A 20855-nucleotide genomic window follows, 5' to 3' on the forward strand; every position below is an offset into this window, starting at 1 on the left:
GGGCCGGGCCGGGGGCGTTGGGCTGGCGGGGCTCAGCTCCCGCCCGACGGCAGCGCCGACGGCAGCGCCGGGGGCCGCCGCCCGCGCCCTTCCGCGGCCGCGCAGCGCCCTCCGCAGGCCAGGCCGGCCCCGCGCGGCTCCGGGCCCGTCCCCGTTCCGGTCCCGGGTGCCGCAGGTGCGGGCGGAGGCACCTGAGCTCCGCCCGCGGTGCAGGCGCAGCTCCAGCCGCGGCGGAGCCCGGGGCCGGGAGGGGCTGCGTCCGGCACGGAGCCCCGGAGGGAAAGCGGTGGGGTTTCCCCGCTCCGGTTCCCCGGCTCCAGTTCCAGCCTCGCACATCCCCGTCCCGGGGCCCCGCCGCATCCCGGGGCGGGAATACGGTGCCCCGGAGAGGGGGCGGCCCCAGGCGGTGCTGGGGATAGGGAGGGGGTCGGGAGCGCTCCCGGAGCACGGACCACACGAGGCTGAAAAGTTTAAAAAAATATTTATTGATATGCTAAAAAAGAACAGTGGAAAAGTCATACAAAAACCCCCACCCGACGCAACCATTTCCTAGTGTTTTCCTGCAAATAAATTAAAAGCAGCCTAGAGCTGGGGGGCTACACTAGCGTTAGTGTCCAGGAACACTGGAAAACTGCGCAAGGAATGCGAGCGAGGGGCCGGGAAGGACCGGGACGCTGCGTGGGGAGCTGGTCCTTCTCCCATAACACTCATGCTTTCCCAGGGCAATAACATCTCTGACTTTTGTTCTCAGAAAATAACAGCAAACAAACAGCTGCAGTTTAAAGCAATTATAAGTGTCATACAGGACCGATTTGGCTCTCTCTTTAGTTAAAATGTACAAATCAGAGCAGTGACTGGCACAAGTTACAAGAACAATTGTTTGTTTTCACCTATCTCAAATTTCTGTCAGTAAAACCTTTCTCCTGGCTCTGGAGCCCTTCACACACAGCTCAGAAACTCAACACAAACCAAACCCCTAAACTATCTCCATCCCTCCGTGTACTCCTGGATTTTTTTGGTACAAAATATATATATAAAAATAGACTCAGTTTCTCAGGAAGATGGCTGAATCGGCCACCTCTTCCAGTCCAATGGAAAACAACAAGGATGCTTAACCAGATTACGCCTGGGGAAAATATCCATTCACTATACAAATACCGCAGGACTTTTCACATCGGAAACGCCTTAGAAAATGACAAGTGACAAACCTTTAATTGCCTGTCTGACACCCGGCTGAATATGCCAACCCATAGCAGCAAACTCAAAAGAAAAAGGAATAAAAAAAGGTAGAACGTGAATCCTAGTGGCACACAGCCAGGGTCTGCACCAACCAGGGGTCTTCCAACCCCTGTCCAAAGATTCCAGTCAATTACTCACAGGATGTGTCTTTGGGAGGCAAACCCCAGCAGGAACCGTGCACTCAAATCCCCCAGCGCTGCTGGGAGAGCCGAGATTCTGGAACACCAAGTGAGAAAGGGGCTGGGGAAGAAATTCAAGGTGAGATGGCCAGAAAAAAATCCTGGATTATCATTTTCACCATCGTTAGACCTTTGGAATTGAACCCGCTGGTGAGCAAAAGGCACAATAGCAAGTGGTGACAGCAGAGTCCTGTGCTGCTGGAGGGGACATGCCTGGAAGGGTGGGTGATGGAGGGAGCTGCCCAGTGTTGGGATACATGTCCCCTTTGCCCAAGCAGGAGGCAGGAGCCAGGCTCCGCATGGAGAAACCTGCAGGAGCTTAGACAGTGGCTCAGGAGGGAGCAGCCGGCTCGGAGCCGGTGTGCAGCAGCCCTTCACCTGCTGTCACAGCTCATCTCCTGCCGCCACCCTCTGGGCCTGGCCCCTTCTTGGAGTGTCTTCAGATGTTCTTCTCCCCCTTGGAGAAACCAATCCACACATCCTATTGCTGCAGGCAAGAGCATCCCTGCCAGGCCAGCTTCCCCTCTGCGGGCATCGCTCAGCAGGGCTCTGCATGACAGCTGCGTGTCCCACCGGGGACCAGGACACCTCTCCCATCGGTGTCACCGTGCCCCCCAAGACCCTGTGACCACCCTGCTTTGCATAGGCACAAACCTGTGGAGGGACCGCTGTCACAGACTAGGCTGAGATAAGGACGGTCCAAAAGGCACATCGTTGATCAGTTTGGGTTTGGAAAGGCCAAGTAGCAAACATTTGGTGTGTGGGTGAGAGCATCACCCCCATGCTCCCAGATTCCTTGATTCTTCTCCCAAAGCTCTCGTACCGCCAGCACAAGAGCACAGCACAGAGCATGCCCGGGGCACTGGTTTCTGCTGACACAGGCCAGTGCTTCCTTGGAGCTCGTTTGGCAAAGTTACAGTAGAAGGTAAACTGCACAGACTGGGACATTTTGGCATCACCTGAGAATGATCCCACTGCCAGCCAGCGGCAGCAGCCGTGACCATGGGGGGCTGCCACATCAGGGGGGTCAGAAGTACGTGTACCCCCAGTTTGGTCAGGATCCACACTCCTGTGTATGAAGACACTGTGAGTGGCCCTGCCTGTGGCTAAGGGAAATGCCTACCCTGGTGCCAGGTCAGTCACCTGGTGGCCCCCTACACAGTGGCCTGCTGGAGGGGCCCACCAGCAGAGCGACATCTGAACCACCCAGGGGAGTGGGCAGCCGCCAGCTGTTCATCACCTCTGAGAAAAAGACTCAGCATCAACAGAACTAAAATGACCTCGAATGCTACTAAACTCTGCCTGAACTGCTGCTAATTTTGGCTTGTAGGAGAAATCTGCAGTAGGGAAAACGCTGCAGTGAAAAAGCCATTATTGGGTGCAATTACAAGCCAAAAGGAGCACCCCAGCTGCTGGGACGGCCAGGGGAAGGTGAACAGCTGCTCAGGTGCTCTGGTTCCTTGGGGAACAGCAGCCTGAGGTACCCACTGGCCTTAGCCCTTCTCCCTCTCCTCTCCTTTCCTTTCCCACCACTCCAGACCACCTGTGCGGTGGCCTCGACCAGCTTCTGAGCATTCTGGAGAAAACCATGGATGATCAGCCTGAGTCTAACCCAGGGAGCAGCCAAGGCTGATTCGGCCGTTCAGTGGTGAGGAGGGCTCAGCCAAACTGCGGCACTGACCTCACAGACACCCGGCAGTCCCAGCACCGAACTACCTGCTGCTGGAAGGGTTCACACGTTCTGCCCAGCGCCGAGCTCTCGGTTGCAGCGTGGCTTTGGGACATCCTGTTCATGTAGTGCACGATGGAGCTCTGCCAGCTGATGGCCTGGCTGGGGCTCACCGAGCCGCTCTTCATCATGTTGGGCAGGTTTTCCACGTTCTGCAAGGCTTAAAAAATACACCCCAGCTCAGTCCCTAGGAGTGCCTGGAACCTGCTGAGCGGGAGGTGGAGATGCTGGCAATGCCAGGATGAGGCAGAGGAGCGGCGTGTGGGCTCCCTGGGCTGCCCAGAAATTCACGTTCCTCTGAAGTCAAGCCACTGCAGAGAAGCTGGTGGATCTTGCTGGCTCTCAAGGCAGGACTTTCCTCCAGCAGGAAGGAGACACCCTCCAATAAAAGCACCTCTGCCACCTGTTCTGTTAGTGGCATCCAGGACCTACCCTATCTTAGACTGGGGTTATTCCCCTCCCTCATGAAAAAAAAAATAAATTCCTTAAGAAAAAATGTAAACAATATTTCCCTATCAGCTGGAAACCCCAATAGAAACGTTGTGGGTTTCCCATCATTGGAAATGACCTCGCCCAGGGGGGTGGCTGGGCTGAGCGTACCCTGAAAAACCCCCGAATGCACCTGCCCCCCCACAGCCTCAAGGGCTGGGAGCAGCAGCTGCCTCATTTGGATTGACTTGCAGTTCCCCATGGCTCACAGACAGATCCACAGGAAGCCCAGAAGAGAATCTCCTGGTCCTCTCCCAGGTGTAAGACTGTCCCATGGCAGCTCTGCACCTCCCCAAGGCCAGCAAGCTGCAGACCTTGGCATCTGCTGTTTCAAAGCAAAGAGACCTACGTGCAGTGAAGCCTGGCTCAAAACTGGCCAGCCTGACACCCCCGGCAGCACCAGTGCCCCCGCTCACAGAGAATGGCATCGACCACCCTCACATGGGGCACGGCTCCAGAAGAGGATGGAGAGGAGCCAGGACCCGCTGGCAGTTTGGAGCAGGTTTCACTGCGTATTTGTCCAGCGTTTCCAGACACAAGTTCCAGCAGGTCTCATGAGGTCTCCACGATCCCTTGAAGAAAAAAAAACCTGATGGAAGAGCTGGGCAAAGGTGAGGGTGAGGCTGAAGGACCCTCTCCCTCCTCTCATGCTCCTGGGCTCAGTATTGCCGCAGGTTGAAAAACCCGACGCTGGTGGGGGACTCCTTGACTGTCACTGTGATCAGGTTAGCGGTAACATCGGTGACAAAGACGTGCTCAATCAGGCTGCGGGTGGGTTTCCAGTCCTGGCTGGTCTGGATGGAGACAGACATGTTCTGACCCGCAGCTGGGAGGGAAGCTGAATCCCGGTCCGAATCCGAGCTGGTGTCCTCGCCTGTGCTCACTTCAGACAGGGCGGCTGGTTTGCGGCTCTCTGTGGCCGCACGTCCCTCTTGAGCACCAGCTGAGCCACCTTTGGCCAAGTCCCTGTCACCTGCCCGGTGTGCCTGCTTCTTGCTCTTGCTGCCGTCCCCCCCTGGAAGCGTCCCAGCACTGGCAGCGTTCAGCCCGGCCCCCACCGCGCCGCCCTTGGCACCGCCGGCACCCGCAGTGGCCGTGCTGCCACCAGAGCCCTTGGCCAGGGAGCCGCAGAGGTGCCGGGGGAGGCTGCTCCCGCTGGCCACGCTCGGCCCGTTTTTGACACTCTGCAGGTTCAGAGCCTGGAGGTTCAGCTCCTGGCTGGAGGCTGGCTGGATGCCGGCCCCAGATGAGCTTGACGGCGTCTTGCTGCCGTTGGGCAGCGTTTGGCCTCCCGCAGCAAACGCCGATTTCTGGTCCCCTCCGGCGCTGCTGCCAGGAGCCTTTGCAGTTTTGGGTGCCTGTACGTTCAGCCCCAGATCCCCAGAGCCTTTCTGGCTCCTCATTTTCAAGTCCAGCCCTAAGCTGCCCTTACTGGCTGCCTGTGCCTTCAGCGCCAGCCTGCCCAGCGCCGAGCTCTCGGCTGCAGTGTGGCTTTGGGACATCCTGTTCATGTAGTGCACGATGGAGCTCTGCCAGCTGATGGCCTGGCTGGGGCTCGCCGAGCCGCTCTTCATCATGTTGGGCAGGTTTTCCACTGATGACCCCCCCGAACTGAGCCCAGCCAAGGCGCCCGGTGGATCCTTCAGCACAGCCATACCTGAGCCCTGCATGCTGTGCTGGGGCTGCAGCTTCCCCACCAGCTTGGCACTGCCCCCCACCTCCTTCCGGGACGTTTTCAGCACCTTTGTCAGGTTCACGGTCCTTCGAGCTGCTTTCTGCTCTGGGGGAAGAGGTTTCCGCCCACGCTTCTTCCTGGAAGTGTCTTTCATGTCGGGCTTGGCCACCAGGATCTGAGCTTTCTTCTGTGGCACCGGGTGCGTCTCTCTGCTGCGAGGACCTCTCTTTGCTTCCAGATCACTTTCATCCTCTTCATCGGAGGAGGAGGAGGAAGAGGAGGATGTGGAAGAAGAGGAGCTACTTGACTTAGTTTTCGCAGGCATCTCTGGCTCCTGCAAAGCAACAGAGACAGGGAGAGTTAACAGCAATGACCAAGGAATGGTTACGGGCACTGCAAACCCTTCAGGGCAGCCTGGCCGGGGCCTCAGACACACACAGGTTCTTTCTCTGTGTAGCTGATCTTCAGGGATCCCTTAGCTGATGTGAGGAGCTGTGTGCTTGAGGCCACCCCCACGCCCAGTGCCCTCCAAGGCCAGAGCCCTTCCCGTGCTGCCACAGCTGTGGGTTCCGATCACTGCTGGGACTCACCACGTGTTTCCTGGGCCTGCCCCGCGGCCGCTTGCCCCTCTTCCGATTCTGCACTTCTTTTTCGTGTTCCCTGGAGAAAACAAGGATTAAGGACAAGGTTTACAGGGAAGAAGAAAATCTGGGGGAACTGAGGCAGCCGGGTAGGGACCGGAGAGCATCCCTGTCTGCATCAGCAACATCCCTGCAGCTTCCAACAGCCAGTGATGGACCACATGGTGTTACTCATCCTAGATCTGTGCCTTTTCCAACTCCCGGTGAGCTTTGCCATTTTTCTGGCACAAGGGGATCAGGCGAAGGGAAGGATCTGTCCTGGCCCTGCTAAGCCTTGCTTTGGTTATGCCCCTGCAGTGCTGAGCTTCCATGCTGAGTGTGGGAAAAGCAAACGCATTCCCTGGAAGCTCAGTGAGTCCTCTCCTTTGCTGGACTCCTTCCACCTCTCCTGCACCTCCTGGTCTGGCCATGGTGGCCCAGCTGGAGGCTGGGGTACAGGGATGGTTCAGGTCGCTGTACTTGCTTCCTAGTTCTGTTTAAATGGGATGGTGTTAAGATGTAACACATCCAGCTGATTAAACACCATCCTGTCTGCACTCAACACCAGATCCTATTCTTGAAAAAATGGATCCAGAAACCAGTTATAATTGAATCCTATAATAAACTTTAATGATTTTCATTTTTATGAAGTCAAAATACTTGGCAGCACTATGTCTGCCATAGCCAGCTGGCTACTCCTCTGCTCCACGTGTGATTCCTGGGATGCAACGGCTGTGGAAGGATTGCTGTTCTCAGCCCGGCTCCGGGCAGGAACCATGGGCCTGACTGAGGAAAGACACCATTTTGTTCTGCCATCCAGGTTGTTCAGCCTGGAGAAGGCTCTAAGGAGACTTCAGAGCACCTTCCAGTACTTAAAGAGGCTCCAAGAGAGCTGGAGAGGGACTTTGAGCAAGGGCCTGGAATGACAGGACACAGGGAATGGCTTCCAGCTTCCTGAGGGCAGGGTTAGATGGGGTATTAAGAAGAAATTCTTCCCTGTGAGGGTGGGGAGGCCCTGGCACAGGGTGCCCAGAGAAGCTGCAGCTGCCCTATCCACAGTAATGTCCAAGGCCAGGTTGGACAGGACTTGGAGCAACCTGGTCTAGTGGAAATGATGGGGTGGATTGGGAAGAGCTTTAAGATCCTTCCCAATCCAAACCATTCTCTATGATTTTCTCCCAGATATTATTTCTCTCACCCTCCCAGAGCTTCACCCTCCAGACGTTTGCTTTAATGCCTCACAAGCCCAGGCACCACCTCCCCCCAGGGGTTGCTCACCCCCCAAGCACAGCCAAGGCCCCAGAGCGCTGGATGGGGACCTCGAGCCCCAGGTCTGTGCCGGGCGCTGCCACATTCCCCGCGTGCACACAGAGCACAACTGGGCCATAAACCCTCGGTGTTCGTCTGGCCAGGGCAGAGCTTTTCCAGGTAGACCTGGACCGTGACTCCAGGGACAAACAAAAGGGCCTGGCCACAAAGGGCCCCGCCAGCTCCAGGCTGTTGTTTCCAACAACTTCCACCACACGTGCAGCCAATTAGAAGTTAATTGACTTTACAGTTTGCTTAGAAATATTTAGAGTTTGCTCACTTCTTTTGGAAAGCCAGGAGCAGCCGGGGGTCCAGGATGTTCTCCTCAGGCTCCCAGCTGTTGTGCCTGCAACAGAGGACATGGACTGGGTGAGAGTGGGGGGCCGGGCCCCCCCCGCCGCTCCGGCACCGCCGCGGCACCGGGGGGTTCACCCAAGGACAACCGGGCCTGGCACGGACCGGGGCATGCCCGTACCGGGGGCCGGCACAGCCGGGGGGTGGGCAGGGGAGAGAGGCCGGGGGAGGGAGATCGGGAAGGGGGCGGCCACGCCGCCGCGGGGCGAGGCGAGCCCCGCGCATCCCGGGGGAGCTCCGGTTTCAGCAGAGCGGGCGAGGGGCGCGGGGCCGGCACAGACGGGGGGGTTGCGGCGACTCCAGGGGGGATTGGACCGACCCGGGGGGGAGCGGAGCCCCACGCGGTGGCGGGGAGGGCCCGGCCGCGGCCGCGCTTATTTGTAAACAAAAGGAGCGGCACGACCCAAACAAAAGCGGGCGGGCGGGCGGTACCCGCGCCCCGCACCGCAGCCCGCTCCGCACCGCGTGGTTCCGCGATCCGCGCAGCCGTGCACCGCACCGCGCCCCGCACCGCCCCGCTCACTTGGAGGACCAGCCTCGCCACTTGACCAGGTACTCCAGCTTGCCCTGCGGAGAGAGACGGGGAGAGAGGCGCGTTAGCGGCGGCGGGGGGTGCGGAGGGGTGCGGGGAGGGCGGGGGGTGCGGGGGCGGCGGGTCCCACCTTGCGGAGCCGCTTGCTGAGGATGCACTCGGCGGCGAAGACCTGCTCTCCCACGCTGCTCAGCTCCTCCATGGCCCCGGCCGCGCGCACACCCCCGCGCACTCACACACAAGGGGAGCCCCCGGGCGCGCCCCCGACGGCGGCCGCGCGCGCTCCCACCCCCCCTACCCCCCCCAGATCCACGCGCGCCCCCCGGCACAATACGGGCGGAGGGGCGGGGGGGGGGGGGGGTCCCCAAATTCCCCGCCGGCCAATGGGGAGCAGGGGGCGGGGCGATCCGGCGCGGGGGGTGGGGGGAGGCATTGTCTGTGTGCGACCCCTCCTCTTCCTCCCGCGCGGGGGCGGCCGCTGCCCGGCCGGAGCGGGGACAATGGGGTGGCCCGGCCCGGGGCTTTGTTTCCCCGGGCAGCGCAGGGGGGTTCCCCGGCCGGCCCCGCGGGGGATCCCCCCGGTCCGACCCGCGAGGGATTCCTGCTGCGAGGACCCGGGCTCCGACTCTCGCGTCCGGGGTCCCTTCTGGGGACAAAGCACCCTGGGGCTGGGGCAGCCAGCGCTGGTCCCCGCCGATCCCCGCCGGGCCGGAACAGGCGGCAGCAGTACCGGCACGTTTTAGTTCTAAAATAGTTGATTATAATAGAATAAAAGATTTCCCAGGGGGGTGGGCCGGTTGTGACCCTCGCGCGGTGCCGGCTCGCAGCTCGGTACCGCCCGGCCCACGATCCCTCCCGAGCCGCACTACCGGGGGTGCGGCGGCACCGACCGCGCCGGCACCGCACGCACCGAGGCGTGCAGGGCTGCGTGAGGAGCTGCTGCACGGCGGTTGTGCGCTGTGGGCGTGGAAGGATGAAATATGGTGCTTTACAGGCATGGAAGAAGATGAGTCAGCACCTCAGGGAGTTCTCCTCCGCGGGCCCGGAGCCTGCCGTTAACCGTGCGGGAGCCGCAGGGATATGAATTGCCGTCGCCCCGGCGCCTGGGTGCCCGCGGCGCGCAGGGACTGAGCAGGAGCCGGACGGGCCATGGGGTGTCCTGCGTGGGGCCTCGCCCGCACCCCGGGCACTGCCGTCTCCGGTAAGCGATGCCGGGTTTAGCGATGCCGGGTTTAGCGATGCCGGGTTTCGTGATGCTGGGTTTAGAAAAGCATTTGGAGCTGCAGCGGGTGCGTTGCGCTGTCCCCGCTGCGGGGGAATGTCACCACGGGGACCCTCTGTATGAGGGAATGAGAAACCGGACTGACTCGGGCTCTGCGGGATGTGGACGTGCCTGGGGTGCTGGGTCGATGCCAGTGGGTTGTCCTGGGCCGGGCGCTGTCACCTTTCATTGTTTTCTTTGACAATTACCGCGGCCGTTCGCTGACGAGAAGAGCTGTAGGAGCATTTTTTTAGCCGAAGGTGACACAGAATTGTAACACAGCGCCGCACTTTTTGTTTGAGTTCATTTACCTTCTGCCAGCTCGGCTCTTTGTGTGCGACACCTCTTCGATTTTAGAAAAAGCCCGGTGTGACCTCCCATTCCTGTGTGCCTGAGCCGTGCACAGACAGCCCGGCATCACCGTGGCGTGGGTGCAGCCCAGGGCATGAGGAGCCGGTGGGGCCCTCCTGGCTGCAGGGATGCGGCTCTGAGAGATGACCCCTGCCGGGAATGAGCCCTGATTCGGGTGATGCTGGGTGAGCTCCTCTCCCCGCTGCCCCTCAGTGCTGCTGTTCCTGTGCTCCCCACGAGGATGCAGGGCTAGGGTCGCTGTTCTCTCCCTTGCCGGGGCCGGGAAGGGAAGGCCGTGTGAGTGGAGAGGCTCCATCCGCTGCCTGCTGAGCTGGCGAGGGACTGGGGGTCAGAAGTGGGAGCAGCCTATGACATTCGTGCCTCTTTAGGGACCACAGCGTTTGTGGGGCTGTGCCATCAGCATTGTCCCTGGTCCCTTGTGGGGTCTCTGAATGATCTCTAATGCTGCTCAGCCCCCATGCCACGTGTCCTGTTCCTGCTGAGGGTGAAAAGGACTGTGCTGCTCTCTGGGCTGGAAATCTCCTTTTTCCTCCCAGGGGTTTACTAAAAACTGGTCCTGGGCAGTCCCTGGGCTGCCGTGGGCTCCATGCTTTTTACCTCTGGCAGAGTGGGGTATCCCCAGGGCTTCTGGGATGTCCTGTTTCCACTTGGTCAGCCAGAGGAGACCATCCCAGCCATGGAGCTTCCCTGGGCATTGCTGGCCGGAGCCGCCGCAGGGGCTGCACCAGCTGGGGCTGCTGACTGGGGCAGGACGAGATGCCCCCCACTGCTTCCAAAGCTGTGGCTCCACCTGCGAGTGCCTTTTTGATAAATTCAGTGTTTCCCATCCCCGACAGGGACTTCACCTTTCTGGAGAAACTCAGGAATATGCAGTGAACAGCTTGGCCCCGTGTTCCTGCTGAGCAAAGTGACAGCGGGGCCAATAAATTCACCGATCACCACGAAAACTGTTGTCATCTGAAAAATGAGAGTCAGACCCCTGAACTAATCTGATGGAACATGATTTTGTAGCTTTTCCCAAGTACGCCAGGCATCCCAGGAATGCCGTGCGTCCTGTGTTATATCTGTAGCAGGGGCTGTCAGGCTGAAGTGGGGGTTTGGTGTCGGAGGAAGGGACAGGGAACTGAGTCCCCTTTGCCTGTTGAGGGGGAAGGGGCTGTGCTGCTCCCTGGACTGGAAATCTGTATTCTATACCCAGGGGTTTACTGGGAGCTAGTTCTGGGCACCCCTGGGCTGCTGTGGGCTCTGTGCTTTCTGCCCATCCTGTCAGGCCGAGTGAGGGATGTGGCTGCTTTCTGGGGGCTTGTGGAGCCCTGGCCCGGTAGGTCCAGGGTGGGGGTCAAGGTCCAGGGTTGGGATCAAGGCCGTGGGTGTTCCCACAGGGCCCCTGGCCTCTGTTTTGGTGCTGAACCCCCCCCAGAGCAGGTGCATTCCCTCCAGCTCCGTGGGACCCCCATGCCAGAGGTGACGGGGGTGCCTGAGGAGGGGTGTGATGTCCCTGACTTCAGAGGGTGAGGCTGGGGCCAGCCCAGGGAACAGCTGGGCCATGGTGGCCATGTTTGTTGTGGGCAAATGGTGGCTGTTTTTCCCAAGGCATCAGCCAATCAGAGCCAATCTGTGTCAGCAGCACAGAGATCTGCATATCATTTGGGTACTGCAGCCGGCTATGGAGCTGTGCAGCTTCCAGGATGGGGTGGCCGGGGACCACATCGGGTCTGGGTCCTGTGGCCGTGTGCGGGAGCCATAGGGGCACGTGCCATCCCCAGACCAGGCATTTTGTGAGGCAGCAGTGTCCCCACACACCATGTGCCATAAATAAATACGTGTCCTTGTATGTTTGTTGTTATGTTCCCATCCCGGAGTGGTTGGGACCCCTGGGCAGCGAGCAGCTTCCCAGTGCAGGAAAAAGAAAAGGAAGCAAATGGTGTGGAAATGCATGGCAAATTGGGATGCAATACACAGCGGGGCTCTCCCTGCTGTGTGACCCCCAGCCTGGGGAGGGGGGCAGTGGGGAATGAATTACGTGGGGATGGGAGGGTGGGAGGAGATGCGGGGATCAGGCAGCGACTGTGTCCGGGCAAGGCCGGGCTGGGCTTTGGCCTTTGTCATTGGGAAATGTTTGGTGAAAATGTCCCAGACTGCCAATGCACAAGGTATGAGGAGCAACGGGAAGGGCTGGGAAAGGCTCAAAGGACATGCAAAATTTGACAGTTTTGGGTTTTCCTTGGAAGAGGCCGGGCTAGAGATGGCTCCTGGGCTGGGGAGCAGGGAGCAGGAGCCGCTTTAGGTTCTGTGTGTCTGTGGGGTTAAAACTCGCACCCACTGCGGGAAGGATCCGTCTCATCTGTCTGGCCTGGGACATCGAAGCATCCATCAGCCCGGGGCACGTTGTCAGGGGCACGAGGGGATCGTGAGATTTCGGTGTGTGACGTGCATCCCTTGGAGCATCCCTTGGAGCATCCCTGCGCGTTGTGGTGCAGCCAGAGCCGCAGTGGGTGCTGGGGAGTGCCCCGGGCCCGGCGGCAGCCGGGGGTGGTTCCCTCAGGACCGAGGAGCAGATCCCTCCCCGCGGGAGCCACCGGGGCACTGATGGCCCCGGGGCAGCGGCCGGCGCTGGGCGAGGGGCTGGTGGCCGCGGGTTTGGGGAGATGCTCCGGGCCGGGGTTTTACCGTGAGCTGCTTCCCCCGCCCGCGCCGGGAGCTCGGGGCGCTGCTCGGGAGCCCTCGGCCGCCGGCTGCCGGTACTGCACCGGCACAGCGCCGCTGGGGACACCGCCGGGGCGGGGGGCGGCGGGACGGAGCAGCAGGAGCGGGTCTTGGGCCAGCGAGGGGGATCCCCCAGCTCGCCCGTGCCCAGAAGCACCGGGCTCGGAGGATGATCCGTGCTGGAAGTGCAGCTGGATCAACACCGTGTCCAGCGCGTTGCATTCGGCTGCCCCGAGTGAAAACAGCCGCACCTCGGTGCGTCTCATGGCAAACCCTGTGACTGAAGGGCAATGGAAACCTTCCTGCAGGGATATGTCAGGGTTCAACCTTTCTCCAGGATGGTCCCTTCCTCACCATGGATTTTTCTGGCAGAGCTCTGTCTCACCCAAATGCTGCTGGTTGAGTCAGGAACTCGATTCCTGTTCCCAGTTGAGGAAAAATCAGCTCTCAGATGAGGATTTGTGTCAGGAGGTTGGTCACTACAAACTCCATGTTCCCTGTGTGAGTCTGGGAACCAGACTGGGACCAGCCCTCTGAGCACCGCAGCTTCTCAGCACTTAGAGGCTTATAAAAAAGAGGGAGAGTGATGTTTTAAATGGGCAGAGAGTGATAGGACAGGGAAGTGGTTTTAAACTTCAGAGAGGAGAGATTCAGGTTAAATGTTAGGAGGAAATTCTCGTCTGTGAGGGTGGGGAGGCCCTGGCCCAGGTGCCCAGGGAAGCTGTGGTTGCCCCATCCCTGAAGCGTCCAAGGCCAGGCTGGACAGGGTTTGGAGCAACCTGGGATAAGTGGAAGGTGTCCCTGCCCATGGCAGGGGGTGGAATGAGAATGGGCTTTAAGGTCCCTTCCAACCTAAACCATTCCATGGGTTTGTGATCCTGCTCTGTACCTGCTGGGCACCCTGGGCATGAGGACACTCAGAGCCTGGTTCCAGTGGGTTCTGAGCTCTGCAGGCTCTGCCAGGATCTCCAGGATAGCAACTTCCCAACAGAGCTGGCTGCCTCTGCCCGTAGAATGTGCATGGCTGTGCTGACCTGCATGGGAACTCCCAAGGTCAGCAGCAGGATAACTGGGAGGGTTTCTGTGCACTCCTACCATTAATACCAATTTCAATGGCGTGCACAGCGCTGGCCATGCTCCCCTTTCAGAGCCTCCCTGCTCCTGCTGCCGCCCTGACCCCCACCCCAGCACAGTTTCAAGCCAAACATTTTCTTCCTGTTTTTCTGAGGGTGCGGCTCTTGTTTCATCTCCTTGGGTGAAGCCGATGCAGTGAGCGAGTCTCTATGGCAACAGATGTTTATCGAGCCCCTGAGATGAGGCACAGGGTTGGGGAAAGGCACCACAGCATCTGGGAGGGGTCTGGGGGTGCTGGAATGCCCCCCTGGAGGGGCCGGAATGGGGGCTGCTGGATGGGGGGTGTCTTGCTCCCTGTCCCCTAAGCCCCAGCCTGGCTGAGGGACCCTGCGCTGCTTCCTGCAGAGGGAGATTTGGATTTGTACAGGGGCTTTTGCCTCAGCTCTGCTGTGGAGAGGTCCCGGGAGCCTGGCACAATCGGCCCAGGCTCTGCCAGCCCCGGCTCAGGAATTGCAGGGCTGGGAGTTTGCTGTAAGCTGGGGGGTCCTGGCCCTGGCACTGCCACATTCCCTGTCTCTCCAAAATACACCAACTCCCCTCCCAGAGCTCCCAGGAGCTGACTCGGCTGCAGTTGGGGCGGGTCTCAGCAGTTCTGCCATGGAGCAGCGCAGCCAGGCCCATCCTGGCTGCAGATTTGCTGCTCAGGGGTGCATAGGTGGCATTTCCCAGTTCTGTCCACAGCCAAAAGCACAGGCTGGTGCTGAGGGCACCCGGGGCTCTTGGGGCAGGAGTTGGAAGTGCTGATTGACTTTGGGATGCTGCCGAGGCTTCCGGGCTGGGGGTGCCATGGCCAGCCCTGCTCTGTGGCCAGCAGAGACGAATGGGGCCTCCCTGTCTCCTCCGCAGGTCCAGGCTGAGCGTGAGTGGGGCTTTCAGGGGAGGCTCCCAGCACACTCTGAACACCGTTTTAATTAGTTTAGATACTCAGCATGTATCAGCTGCCTCTGCTCCAAAGCCACCTTGGAGCTGTTCTGCCTCCCGCAGCTGCGGTGATGCAAACGTGGGGTGACCGTGTCAGGGTCAGGCTGTGCCTCAGTGCCGCCTTCCACAGCGCTGCATCCTGGCCTCACCCCAAAGCCTGGGAGAGGCGTCTCCCCCGGGGACTCAGTCATGCCGGAGGAGCGCGGGTCAGTAATTTAGAGAGGTTTTGGGAATTCTGTCCAATTCCCTGAGCCTGGGACTGGTTGTCTTTGTGAGCCATGTCCTTTCCCATCTTGCCACGTGTTCTGGTAGAGTTGCCTGGAGCTTGGGGGCTGCCAGGACAGGAGAGCACAGCGCTGCTGGTGCTCGTTTCAGGTCTCTGCAGCCTGTAGGTATCGGCTGGAGGCGCGCCGTGCTGGAAGTGCCAGGGAATCAGACTGGGAGTTACTTGTTCTGGTGGTTCTCTGGACAAATTTGCACTGTGAAAGCAAGTGACAAACTCTGGTCGTGCAGCCACACACAGGCACGTGCAGAGCCACGAACAGTGAAGGATTCACCCTTCGTGGTTGCTCATGCCACGGTCCAGACCTGGCTGCACACAGAGGACAAAGGGGACAGGACGGGGGCAGTGGCAGGGTCCAAGAGGGTGCCCACCCCTTCTCTTCAGCCCAGCCCATGCCCTGGGTGCTGTCAATGCTGACCCGGGGCAGGAAGAACACAGAGCCCTGCCTGAGGTGTGAAGCCCCTGCTGTGCCCCGCAGGGAGTGGCCTCAGGGGGCTCCACGGACAGACGAAACCCGGGGAGACCACTCCCAAACGGGGCACGTGTTTGCCTGGGTAAGAGTCCTTCCGGGGGTCCTTGGGGTCAGTTACCTGGTGGGGGTTAGAAAACTCCTCCCCAGCATCCCAGAACGAGAGCGAGTCCCAGCATCAGCGGCAGCTTCATGGCGGGATGGAGAGGAGAATCCGAACCTGCCGTGCCGAGAGGAGGGTGAGTGCCAGCCCTGCCCCGGGGCAGCTCCCGCCGCTGGGCCGTGGGACGCGTCACTGCCACCTCCTGCCACCCGTTCTGCTCCCCCCACCCGGCCGGGGAGCAGTTCCGCCCCCGGGGACACGGTGACCTCTGCCCGGTCACCGAGCGCGGGGGCCCGAGCGGCGGAGGGGGTGGGGGGGCACGGGCCGGTGCCCCGGAGCCGCCGCCAGGTGGCGCTGTTCCCGCGGGAATCCCGGCGGAGCGGAGCGGCGCGCTCCCGGTGCCGCTCCCGGCGCGCTCCCGGCGCGCTCCCGGTGCCGCTCCCGGTGCCGCTCCCGGTGCGCTCCCGGTGCCGCTCCCGGTGCCGCTCCCGGTGCCGCTCCCGGTGCGCTCCCGGTGCGCTCCCGGTGCCGCTCCCGGTGCCGCTCCCGGTGCGCTCTCGGTGCGCTCCCGGTGCCGCTCCCGGCGCGCTCCCGGTGCCGCTCCCGGTGCGCTCCTGGTGCCGCTCCCGGCGCGCTCCCGGCGCGCTCCCGGTGCCGCTCCCGGTGCGCTCCCGGTGCGCTCCCGGTGCCGCTCCCGGCGCGCTCCCGGTGCGCTCCCGGTGCGCTCCTGGTGCCGCTCCCGGTGCCGCTCCCGGCGCGCTCCCGGTGCCGCTCCCGGTGCGCTCTCGGTGCGCTCCCGGTGCCGCTCCCGGTGCGCTCCCGGTGGCGCTCCCGGTGCCCCTCCCGGTGCCCCTCCCGGTGCGCTCCCGGTGCCGCTCCCGGTGCGCTCCCGGTGCGCTCTCGGTGCGCTCCCGGTGCCGCTCCCGGTGCCGCTCCCGGTGCGCTCTCGGTGCTGCTCCCGGTGCCGCTCCCGGTGCGCTCCCGGTGCCGCTCCCGGTGCGTTTCCGGTGCCGTTCCCGGTGTCCATCCCGGTGCCCATCCCGGTGTGCTCCCGGTGCCCATTGCCAGTTCTGGTGTCTGTTGCTGTTCCTAGCGCCCACTGTCACCGCTGATGCCCACCACCACTCCCGCTGCCCACCACCATTCCCGCTGCCCACCATCTCTCCCGCTGCTCACCATTGTTCCCAGTGTCGTCCGATTCACGCAGCATGGGCTTGGTAACCTCCAGAGAGCCGTCGTGGGGTTCGGGGGTGATGCCCAGCAGCTCGCAGAGGAGGGCGTAGACATTGACACTTTCAAAGGGCTCCACCACCAGCTCCTTCTTGAAGGCTGGTCCCACGGCACGGAAGATGGTTTTCATGTTCATGGCCTCATTGTCGAAACCGTGTTCCCCTTTATTGAACTGGACCTTGTACCTCTGTGGGGGAGAGTGAGGATGTGAGCATCCCAACCCCTCTGCCCCCCACATGCCCCCACCTCTCCCACCTCATGCACCACATTCTGCAGCTGCAGGGTTTGATGGTCTGGTTGGTTCCTTTCAGTTTTGGAAGTTGATCTGTTAGTGTTAAACTCTGCAGAAGCTGGCGGTGCCCCCAGGCACTACTCTCAAGCAACTGCATCCTGCAAGTTCCCTCCACATTTTTTTGTCCTGAGGTGCTTCCAATGGCAAGCTGCCTGCTGGCCTTGATGCTGGGCCTTCCCTTAAGTCAGGCTAGGAGAGGGTCCTGCAGTGGATATCTGTATTCATGCAAGTCCTACTCCAGGGTTTCTGGACTTCTCAACAACAGAGGAGGGCTTTACACAAAGAGCTGGAATTTCTGTTTGTGTGTAGGGAGACCAGCTGGCACAAAGGCCTAAAGCTGGGTGGGTGCTGGGGTGCTGTGAGAGGGAGAGGAGTGAGAGGCACATCCCAAAGGACAGTAGGATATGCCTGTGCATACATCTTACCCCGTGGATCACGTAGCCTGGATCGCTGTACAGCAGAAGTGGGGTGATCCGGGAATGGTTGGCATAGTGAAATCTCTTTGGAAACTCTTCTTTCTTGTAAACGTGCAGTTTTGGATGGGCATTTTTCAGGACTGAGTACACATGCTCTAATTTCCCTTCTTTGGGCACCAGGAGTCCATTTGGTCCATAATCTAAGAGTTCGAAGTCGAGGTCTTTAAATGTGAAGTTGGTCATGTTCCCGATGTGAATCTCGTCTTCTTTTATGACGGTCTCCATGCCGTGGTCAGATGTGATGATGAGGTTGAGGTTTGATTCCAGGCCGCTTTCCCGGATGCGCTGCCTCAAGTAACCGACGGTTCTGTCCACCTGCTTGATCATGTCCTTCCTCTGTGTGGATTCAGGGCCAAACTTGTGTCCTGAGGAGTCTGGCTCCCCGAAGTAGAGCGTGATGAAGTCGAGGTTCTCCACTGTGAACCATTCCATGACGGTGTCGATGCTCTGCCTCCAGTTCGTTTCGTTGCTGTAGTTGAACAAGGCAGGTTCCACCAACTTCCTGTGCACTTCTTCCCCTTGGTACTTTGCTTTTGTTCCAGGGAAGTGGATAGAGCCTGTCTTCAAACCCTGTGAGTGGAGGCATTCCATAAACTCACCCGAACTCTCCCGGCTGCGTCCTTCCATCTGTCAGTGCAGCCACCTCCTAACACTATCAGTTCATTCAGTCCCAAATGTCTACCTCTGCCTCTAATAAGGTTTTCTTGCTCATTGCCAATTAAAAGTGATTAGTTGAAAGCACTGCCCTTGCACCTGGTTCTTCACTGTGTTTTAACACCAGTTGAAACTTTGGAACCAGTGCCTCATTTGCACCTCGCATGGACCCTCTGGCTTTTGACCATCAAGACATTAAGGCATGTTTTATTGAAGTCAGAGGAGCCAATTTGGTGGGTAAATGTGGGCAAAGGTCTTGGGCTGGGTTTCATGTCCTGCTTCAAAGCCAGATTCAGAGCCTGCTGGACTTGCTGCAGTTCCCGGGGAAGAGGGAGCTGGCCCCTAACGCTGCCACCCAACTGCCCTGGATGTGCCTCGGGGTGTATGGAACTCCCAGGCTTAGGATGTTCCCTGAGGAACTGGCTGAGGCTTCTTTAAACAGGAACAGGATAACCTGCTTTATTAATGTCTTAATAAAGCTGAAATGCATCTATTATTTTTTGCTATTTTTAGTAGAACGATCATAATTATTCCTGCCAGTGTCTGGGGACTTCAGTTTTTTGCTGGTCTAATTAGCCTGACGTTCATAGGGAGGCTGGGAACTCATGGCCACTAGGGATCGTGGCTTGCCTGTAGCTTTTCCTGGAGGATGGCAGCTTGGATGCGTCTGTGCAGGGTCTGTGCGTGCGAGGAGGTGCTGCACTTGCCTGTCTCTGGGCAGTGATCCAGATGGGGAGGCTGCCGTTGTCCCACCAGCTGCTTATGCCTTGTGTGGTGTAGTAGGGCAGTTTCACACCTGTTTTGGTGTCGAACCACATGTTATGGATCACCCCATGGTTCTCCAGGTATCGTCCTGTGGGAGAGGTGAGAGGAGGGGGTGAGCCAGGCTGTGCTGGGAGGGTCTCGCTCCCACACTGGCTGATGGGCTGCCTTTGGGCAGAGGGGACCTTTGGCCTCCCTTTCCTCTTTGCCCCTTCCTACCCTTGCCCTCCACCAGGTGGGGGCCCGGGGCGGGGAGGGAGATGCTGGGGGAACGCTGCTGTGGGTTAGTTGGTGTCTGCTGGGTCTCGCCTGGACCCAGCCAGGCACTGGTGCCACCGGCAGTTGCAGGCCGGTCCCTGCAGGGGCCCATAAACCCGGGCGGGTTCCCGTTATCTCGTGTTTATCTCATCACGAGGTGTTCAGCTTTCGCTGTCGCTCGCAATCTGCGAGGTCAGTGAGCAGAAGTTTCCGTTAGAAGGGAGAGATGCATTTTGACTCTTACATTTTGTGCTATTTTTGTTATTCTGGTCCTGAAGAGTGAGCAGTCCCTTCTGTGTGATATCCCCATCCTCCCTCGTATTGACGCTGCCTCCCTGCTTTTGCCCATCAGCAGATTTCATTAGCATGCTCCACTCTTTTATGCCAAGGTTATTAATTAAAATCTTAAATAAGATTAGCTCCAAAATCGATTCTTCAGGAATTCCCCTGGTGCCCTTCCTCCAGCTTGACAGTCTTCTCTCAGCTTCCACTCTGTCTTCTTCCCGTAGCCTCTCACTTCCCCGCATTACAGATTTTGTTCTAATCTTTATCTTCTCCATCTTAACTAATGATTTCCCATGTAGCACTGTATCAAATGCACTACTGAAGTCCAGACGGATTAAATTTAGAACATCTCCCTTGTTTAAAAAATAATTTATCTTATCAAAGGAGGCTATCAGGTTGCTATTTACCTTTGATAAATACAGGTTCTGTTCATGGAATCCCAGAATGGTTTGAGCTGGGAGGGACCTTAAAAACCGTCCCATTCCACCTCTCTACCATGGGACACCTTCCACCATACCAGGCTGACTCCAAGCCCCATCCAGCCTGGCCTTGGACATTTCCAGGGATGGGGCAGCCACAGCTTCTCTAGGAAATCTGTGCCTCACCACCCTACAGGGAAGAATTTCCTTGTGTCTAGTTTAAATCTACCATTTCTGCAGCTCTTCCTTGTCTCTACTCTAAAGCTCCGTGTGCTGCTGGGTCTGGATGTCTCCTGACCTCGTGTCTTTCACTGACCCATAAGCCTTGACTTTGCCCTTCCCCAGCCCCCGTGCAGCTCCAGCGGCCCGTGGCCGGGGCACTCACCGGTCAGCAGCGTGAAGTGGCACGGGCTGGTGAGGGTGATGAAGGCAGGAGTCATGTACTTGGCCTTCACCCCGTCTGCAGCCATCGTGTCGAGGTTGGGGGTGTCCACGTCCTGGTCGTAGTTCCACCGAAAGCCGTCAAAGGACACCAGGAGGAGTTTGCTGCGGTTGGGCTCCTGCTGCAGGGGGATGCATCTTCCTAAGGAGAGGGCAGCAAAGAGGAGCCCCAGTGACAGGAGCATCTTCATGCCCTTGAACTGGAATAGCCCAGGTGTCTGGAGAGCTCACATAAATACATGCAGGATGGGACTAAGTTCGGTCCTTATCTAATCTTGCAGTTGCTGATCAGGTGTGTGACTTCAGCCAGAGTTTGGTATCAGAAAAAGTGTCTCTTGTTTGTCTCTCTGCAGTAGATTCTCTTAAAGTTCCTTCTGGGTCAAATGCCAAATCTGCCTCTTCCCTCAGCGGTGGTGGTGCTGTTTTGGTGTGTGTGAACAGGGAGGATTGCTGCTGTGGCAGGAGGCTGGGAACTGCCTCCACAGCCCCCCATCCCTCTTGTGGTGTCCTTTCCCCACTCCTGGCTCTCAGTGCCCTGCTCTGTGGTCAACAGTTCAGCCTTAGAAGGCAACTCACGCCCCAGGACTGCTTGTCTGCCTTGTGATGGGGGCTCAGAGGCTCAGGGATGAGCTTGGATTTACCCAGGGTTTTCCAGTGTGGCTTT

At 59.3% G+C, this 20855-nt stretch overlaps 3 protein-coding genes across 13 annotated transcripts in view; 1 reads left to right on the top strand and 2 right to left on the bottom strand.

Moving 5' to 3' along the window:
• Positions 1 to 462: 462 nt before the first annotated feature.
• Positions 463 to 8367, bottom strand: LOC104698237 (chromobox protein homolog 2). The gene is made up of 5 exons (XM_039562128.1): positions 8256 to 8367; positions 8117 to 8160; positions 7520 to 7585; positions 5902 to 5971; positions 463 to 5645 (listed from the first exon to the last, which is right to left on the bottom strand). The coding sequence occupies exons 1-5, from the start codon at positions 8325 to 8327 to the stop codon at positions 4296 to 4298; spliced, it is 1602 nt and encodes a 533-aa protein (XP_039418062.1). The 5' UTR covers positions 8328 to 8367; the 3' UTR covers positions 463 to 4295.
• The window catches only part of RBFOX3 (RNA binding fox-1 homolog 3), a 140283-nt gene continuing 127486 nt past the window's right edge, over positions 8059 to 20855 (top strand). For 6 of the 11 annotated variants that reach the window (XM_039562137.1, XM_039562129.1, XM_039562140.1 and 3 more), the window contains exon 1: positions 9060 to 9326. The gene's annotated coding sequence lies outside the window, so the exon portion shown is untranslated. Of the gene's footprint in view, positions 8146 to 9051; positions 9327 to 20855 lie in introns of those variants that run through there. The other 5 variants (XM_039562130.1, XM_039562135.1, XM_039562138.1 and 2 more) reach the window with 5 other exon arrangements.
• Positions 16407 to 20382, bottom strand: ENPP7 (ectonucleotide pyrophosphatase/phosphodiesterase 7). Its single transcript, XM_019279708.3, has 4 exons — positions 20136 to 20382; positions 18734 to 18879; positions 17322 to 17942; positions 16407 to 16791 (listed from the first exon to the last, which is right to left on the bottom strand). Exons 1-4 carry the CDS (start codon positions 20380 to 20382, stop codon positions 16477 to 16479), a joined length of 1329 nt encoding a protein of 442 aa, XP_019135253.3. The 3' UTR covers positions 16407 to 16476.

The sequence above is a fragment of the Corvus cornix genome, chromosome 18, assembly GCF_000738735.6.
Source record: "Corvus cornix cornix isolate S_Up_H32 chromosome 18, ASM73873v5, whole genome shotgun sequence".
Lineage (NCBI taxonomy): Eukaryota > Metazoa > Chordata > Aves > Passeriformes > Corvidae > Corvus > Corvus cornix.

Coding starts and splice junctions, on each gene's coding strand:
- LOC104698237 (XM_039562128.1), bottom strand. CDS start 8,327: ATGGAGGAGCTGAGCAGCGTGGGAGAGCAGGTCTTCGCCGCCGAGTGC. Junction 8,161..8,255: donor TCAGCAAGCGGCTCCGCAAG/GTGGGACCCGCC, acceptor CTCTCTCCGCAG/GGCAAGCTGGAGTACCTGGT. Junction 7,586..8,116: donor TGGCGAGGCTGGTCCTCCAA/GTGAGCGGGGCG, acceptor CCTCTGTTGCAG/GCACAACAGCTGGGAGCCTG.
- ENPP7 (XM_019279708.3), bottom strand. CDS start 20,382: ATGAAGATGCTCCTGTCACTGGGGCTCCTCTTTGCTGCCCTCTCCTTA. Junction 17,943..18,733: donor GGATCACTGCCCAGAGACAG/GCAAGTGCAGCA, acceptor CTCCACTCACAG/GGTTTGAAGACAGGCTCTAT. Junction 16,792..17,321: donor CAGGCTACGTGATCCACGGG/GTAAGATGTATG, acceptor TCTCCCCCACAG/AGGTACAAGGTCCAGTTCAA.